General features: G+C 34.6%; 1 protein-coding gene across 1 annotated transcript; it reads right to left on the reverse strand.

Annotated features, from left to right (window-relative positions):
- Positions 1–1,488: 1,488 nt before the first annotated feature.
- Positions 1,489–2,454, reverse strand: LOC121021150 (olfactory receptor 52N4-like). Its single transcript, XM_040461373.1, has one exon. It carries the CDS (start codon positions 2,452–2,454, stop codon positions 1,489–1,491), a length of 966 nt encoding a protein of 321 aa, XP_040317307.1.
- Positions 2,455–6,652: the final 4,198 nt, after the last annotated feature.

The raw sequence follows: 6,652 nt of genomic DNA on the forward strand, positions 1-6,652 counted from the left end.
GCTTGTAGAGTAAAAGCAAGAAGGTTTTTATGGGGGAAAAAAAGGGAGCAAATACATGAATCGAAGAACAGAAAGAAAAGCTTTTCCAAGGGTGTGAACAAGTTAAGCTACTCTGGGGTATACACATACAATATTTCTGAGAGGTAATGTTAAATGAGATTACAGAATGACCTATTCAATTTACTTTGGAAGGCAATGATAAAATCACCAAAACTAATTCCAGGTGATGGTTAGAAAGACAAACTATAGGGAAAGTGGTTTTGAGAAGAGAAAGTAAATGTTGACAATTTCTTTTATAGAAGGCTTGCTGTTACAGTGAGAAGTGAAAAGATGATACATGGAGAATAATTATAGTTTGAGGGGTGGGGCAGATGTTTTGCAGGATTTTATAATGGGAGCAGTATAGGAAACTTGACATAATAAAACTTAATGAGTACCCCTAAATTGAATCACTGGAAGAAATGTGTATTCTTGTTACTTGGATAGGGAGAAATTAAATTAATGAATTTACTCTGCATTATATTTAATTGGCATTATTTCTGTGAAATTCATGTAAAATTACTACTTTTTGGTCTATCCGCTAGTTATTAATTTGTAAGAACATGAAGATGAAAAACAGTGTGAATTTTATTTCATGAATTTCATTCTTGAATGGAAAGAAGACAAAATAAGTACCTTTTGTTCTTTCCTAATCCTGTGCTCATAAAATAATGCATACCATTAGCCTTCTTAATTTGGCTAACAGGTATTTCCACCTCTCCACACTATTATTGAAGCCCATTTTGAAAAGAACTGCATATCCCACCAGTCTGTAAGGAAACAGTTTTGTTTGGGACACGCTAGGAGAGATGTGGTTAGGTGCCTAACTTATTTCCAGATTAAAAATGTAGAGGCTGAAACCTCATTAAACTAATGACCTTATGAACATTTCATAGATTCTCTGTCAGGAAAACAACATTGAGAAAATAGAGGAATTTTGGTAATGATGACAAAAATACAGCAATTCATTTAAAATATAGCAAATAAAGTAACAATATATTTTCAAACTGGAAATTCCAATCACTATTTGGAAATTGGACAAACTGGCATCTTGTTGTAGATGATTGCCTTCCATCAAACATCCATCAAAGCTGATTTCATGTCCCTCAGTTGTCTCATTATGTTTTTGTTTGTGGAAACCTGATTAATGATGAGACCAGTCCTTCACAGAGGAAGATGAAAACACACAGAAAATGTTGTGGGCATGACAGTGATATTAGGATTCTGAAGACACTGAGTGAGAATGAGATACTCAACACCCTCCGTTTTCTTGGCCCAAATGGTACTTTCAGGAAGGCATTCTTAGATCCTGACAAAACAACCAACAGAAGTATTTCTTTTATTCTATTTCCTCCTGTAGACTCCCTTCCCTTTCTCTTCTCTTCCTTTTTTCCCCCCTTTGCTTCTCTTCTACTTCACTCCTCCTTCATTCCCTTACAAATATCCCTTTCATATGCTGTGGGATTTGATGTCCTTAGAACTTGAAAAGATCCTTATGACACAGTCTCGTATCTGTTTGGTTTTCACTCCATAGACAATAGGGTTCATAGTGGGAGGCAGGAGCAGATAAATATTGGCCACAATGATGTGGCAAGATGGAGGGATTGTGTGGCCCCCAAAGCGGTGGGAGAAGAAACAGAAGAAGGCTGGACTGTAGGAGAAAACAATGGCACAGATGTGGGCAGTGCAGGTGCTGAAGGCCTTCTGCCGAGCATCTGCTGAGGAGAGGCTGACTACTGCCCGGAGGATCATGGTGTAGGAGATTGTTATGCACAGGATGTCAAAGCCCCCAATCAGGAGGGCAACCATCAGACCATAGATGACATTGACCTTGATATTTCCACAGGATAACTTGGCTACAGACATATGGTCACAGTAGGTATGGTGTAGTATATTCCCTCTACAGTAGGGTAGCCTCTTGATGATGAAAGTCAAAGGAATGACAAGCAGCACCACTCTCAGGAAAGTAGCAAGCCCAACCTTTGCAATGACAGGATTGGTAAGGATAGTTGAGTAGCGCAGAGGGTAGCAGATGGCCACATAACGGTCCAGCGCCATAAGCATGAGTACCCCAGATTCCATCCCTGTTGAGGTATAGATGAAGAACATCTGGACTAGGCATTCATTAAAACTGATTTCCTTAAGGTGGAACCAGAAGATGCAGAGAGCTTTAGGGATTGTAGTAGTGCACATGACAAGATCAGTTAGGGAAAGCATAGCCAAGAAATAGTACATGGTCCTGTGCAGGGAGTCCTCATAGCGGATGAGGTAGAGGAGCCCACAATTCCCTACCACTGCCACAGCATACATGGAGCAGAATGGGAAGGAAATCCACATATGCACATCCTCCAGTCCTGGGATCCCATTAAGAATGAATGAGGCTGGGGTCAGGTCTGTTTGGTTTAACATTAGCATGATCACGTTACTGTAATCATTAAACAGCTTATAGATTTTTGTGCGTTTCTGTTTTTTTTTGTTTGCTGATCCTCCAAGATAGGGGAAAAATTCTTTTAAAAAAGAAGAGAAATTTTAGCCATTCTTTCTCACTCTCCCTTTCTCTTTCTGTCAAGTGTGCATTTTAATATCAACCAAATATTGCCAACATGAGAGAATACTGAAACATAGTTCAAACCCAGAGTGTGTTTATCATTAATTCATTAATTTAATGATACATTCAAAATGAATATTTAGCACTCACTGGTTTCCAGATTTTGTGACATATATTGTGTCTTCACTATTTTGAAACAAAAAGGAATAGAGTCAATATTCATAAATTCAATACTCAAATTTATAATGAATGATAATTATATTATGATCTTTCTCATGATGTTTTGCTAGCATATGTTATTTAAATGTTAATTACTATGCATATCTCCCTTTGAGTGTTTTCTTAGGGAGAAGTTCATTGATCATTTCTCCAATGAACTAACAGATATGGTAACAATGTTTTTGTTGTTGTCATTACCCTTATTGGTTATATTTATGCTATACTAAATACTATTCCAAGAACTTCACAAATATTAACTCATTTAATCCTCACTACAAGTCCAGGATGTATTTTTATTAATCTGCACTTTACAGTTGAATACATTGAGGCACTATTTAGATGATGCTTCTTCATGTCTGAGTTGCTGGCATGCAATATCAAATTCCTTTTGATAATACTTTATTGTCTACGGCCATACCACCCTGAATATGCCCAATCTCGTCTGATAATACTTTATTTTTGTTAGTATTTGATGTAGATATCTCAAAAATTTTAACTTATTTTCAGAATTGTAAAACATTTTACTATCATTACTTGATAGTTAAACACTATCAATGTTAGTTCATCCCACACCATCTGTCTGTTTCTGGGAAGTCTTTGTCCTGCTTCACTGAAATAGTTTTTTTCTCAGTTAGCCACATAATTCTCATCTAGAAATTCCTCTTCACCTACTGTTTGTGTCATATTGCTATCTGTAAATCTGATTTTTCTTCTTTCTATTTCCTGGACTGCATGAAAAACTTTTTTGGAGAAGTATCAATGTCTGAATATGGTTTAGTCTATTCATCATTTTGCTGGATTTAAAATTGAATTAAATGCTATTTCCCCCCACCCCCAGTTTTTCTAAAAACATTTCTGTATGGATCTCCTAGCTTCTAGTGAGATATTAAGAGGTGCATTCCAGTTCTTGATCTTGTACATGAACTATTTCCCGCTGGCATTTTTTTAAAATTATTTTTATGTTTTGGGGCCCTGAATTACTTAAGAACATATACAATTTTTGTGCTTTGAAGTTAAATGGCGATGATAGAAGGGTATTGTGCTTGTGTATGTCTAATTGTCGAGGCATTTAATGGGTTTCTGACACTGGAAATCTAACACCTTTGACTTTTGAAATTTACTTAACTTCTAATAATTTATTCCCAATATTTTTTCCTGTTATTTTCTACACATTTTTTAGTCAGATATTGGTTCTTCTGAATTTATTCTTTTTTTTCTTTTTTTTTCTTTTTTTGCTAATTAAAATTGTTCAGGCTGAATCTACTTAATCCACTTTCTAAAAGTGTTCTGGAAGTGTTATATAGCCCAAATACATTGTTTTGGTTGTTGTTGTATAATATTACAAATTTCCAGCTTCTTATTTTTCTCTGATTAGTGTGAATGTATAAAAATTATGTACATATATATACATAAACATATGTATACTTACATATATTAAAATTATATATGTATACAGATATATGCATATTTATTTTACTTCTCATCTATTATTTCTGTAACCTTTAAGTTTAATAAATTATTTTTATAGCCTACTTCATTTTTTATCTTTCATTTTGGAAGTGTTTCTCAATTGTCTTAAATTTTGACTTAATTCACACTTAATATGGAGTCTTTAGAAAGCTGATTTGAAACTCCAGGTGATAATTGAGTGTCAGAAATTGGTAATATTTATTTTGAATCTTATGTAAGGACCTCTTTGCTTCATTGTTGACATCCTTAGTTGTCATTGTTTATAGGTCTTTTCTCAGGGGCTTGTAATATTTCTAAAAGAATCTATCAATCTACTTCCTGGAATGAAAATTTTATTGTTTGCCAGCGTTCTTGGAGTTGAATAGGACACTGCAGATGTCACACTTAAAGATGAATGTTGGATTAAACCCTCACATATTTTATAATGCTGCAGCCTTGGACTTCATCACACCTCACATATATGCATTGATAGGACTTGTTATTTTCTTCCCAGAATAAACTTCCAGTCATCCTAAAAGGATAGCTAACACTCCTTAGTATAGTGGATAAATCAGAGATATCAAGTTGTTCCTTATTCTGTTTTTCTACCTACACCCCTGTTTAATCTTTATTTATTCACACTGAATGATGAGAGATTAGGTACTGAAAAAAGGAACTTCCTTTTTTAGAAATAGCAAAGCAAACTAGGATGAGTATGTTATTGAGTGTTTTACCTCATTTGATTATTATAGATATAAGATAACCTTTATATATATAGATGATATAGATATAGATATATGTTTTTATTTAAACTCCAGGTAGTTAGCATATAATGTAATATTAGTTTGAGTAGAATTTAGTGATTCATCACTTACATACAATACCCAGTGCTCATCACAAGTACCCTCCGTAGTACCCATTACCTGTTTAACTCATCCCCCCGGCCCCTTCCCTTCTGGTATCCATCTATAGTTAAGAGTCTGTTTCTTGGTTTTCCTCTCTCTTCCCCCCCTACCGTGTTCATCTGTTTTGTTTCTTAAATTCCACATATGAGTGAAATCATATTGTATTTGTCTTCCTCAGACTGACTTATTTCACTTATTTGACCAGTATATGTCAAATTATCACAAGCTGTTGAAAAATAAGATCACTACTTGTTTATTCATCTAATACATTTGAACAGTAAACTCTTAATTCTATGTATACATGCAGTAGAAGCAAGTAGAAAATTTAGGGAAAGCACACATACCCATAAACTGGGAATAGGAATTATATCTCAGAGATCATTTGTGCTCTATTTTTAAGAATATATATCCTAAATATGAGGTAAATACCATATTTATGGCCCTTGTGTTTCCTTTTTATAACTCTAGTGTCAATGAATAAAACTAGCTTTATTATTACATGAGAAGTTAGGGTACTATCTTCTACACATTTGCAAAACTCTGAAAGATCCATCAAGTGTTTGCCAAGTAATGGTATTAACCACAAATTAAATTACTTCTCCCAAATAAATTTAACATTATTTTCATACATTATAACTTAATTTTTCTGAAAGGAAAATGGGCTCCTATTATGCTATAGATGGGCAGGTTATACTGAAGTAGTAACATCAACACAAGAATATTGCCACTTGTAAAGTACATTTTTATATCATCTGTTGCCTATTTTCATTCCCCAAACCCATAGATAATAAATTAATTCCCTCACTATACTTTTCTCAATTTAAATAAAACAAGTTGTCTCTCAATATGATGGAGGGTTCCTCCAAATATGTTTTTCTATCTGGGATGGAAGAACCATAATTACAAGTAAATCTCTTTAAAAATGAAGCAAGGAAATTAGGATCTCATTCTGAGAAGAAGGGGAGGGCAGGTAAACAGCAAGAGTGTTCTGACCATGGATGAGAACTGTTCTCTTATTCTGCCATTTCTTCTTGTCATGGGGGTGATTCATACCTGAAGAGGACCAGTGATCCCTATTTGGTGAGGAAGATAACACAGATATTCATAATCGTGATGGAAAGTTACACTGAATTGCAACCTGAGAAATGGAGAAATAAACATTTTTCCAAGAAAACCTAATCTTTCACAACATTTCTGCCTTCAGATGGGTAGATGGAATCAAACCTGTGTTTCTGAGAGTATAATAATCAATTGTTATATATGTAAAGACTCTCTCCTCTTTATTGTACTGCCTATAAAATAAAAAATCCTGCCTCTAGTCCCACTTTTGTATGTTCTTTAATACCTGGTTTCTGACAGCAAAGCAATAACCTGCATGCAGTCTGTTCCAGGTGTTCTGGATGTTGGTCACAAAACATCACTATTCTACAATATATGTACACGTATAGCCCTTAACCTCTAAATCCCTTGATGTCTATAATATTTAACTGAG

Source organism: Herpailurus yagouaroundi, unplaced genomic scaffold, assembly GCF_014898765.1.
Source record: "Herpailurus yagouaroundi ecotype Mexico unplaced genomic scaffold, PumYag 255, whole genome shotgun sequence".
In the NCBI taxonomy this organism is placed as follows: Eukaryota; Metazoa; Chordata; class Mammalia; order Carnivora; family Felidae; genus Herpailurus; species Herpailurus yagouaroundi.

Excerpts from the sequence above, each read along its gene's own strand:
- LOC121021150 (XM_040461373.1), bottom strand. The coding sequence starts at position 2,454 with ATGCTAATGTTAAACCAAACAGACCTGACCCCAGCCTCATTCATTCTT.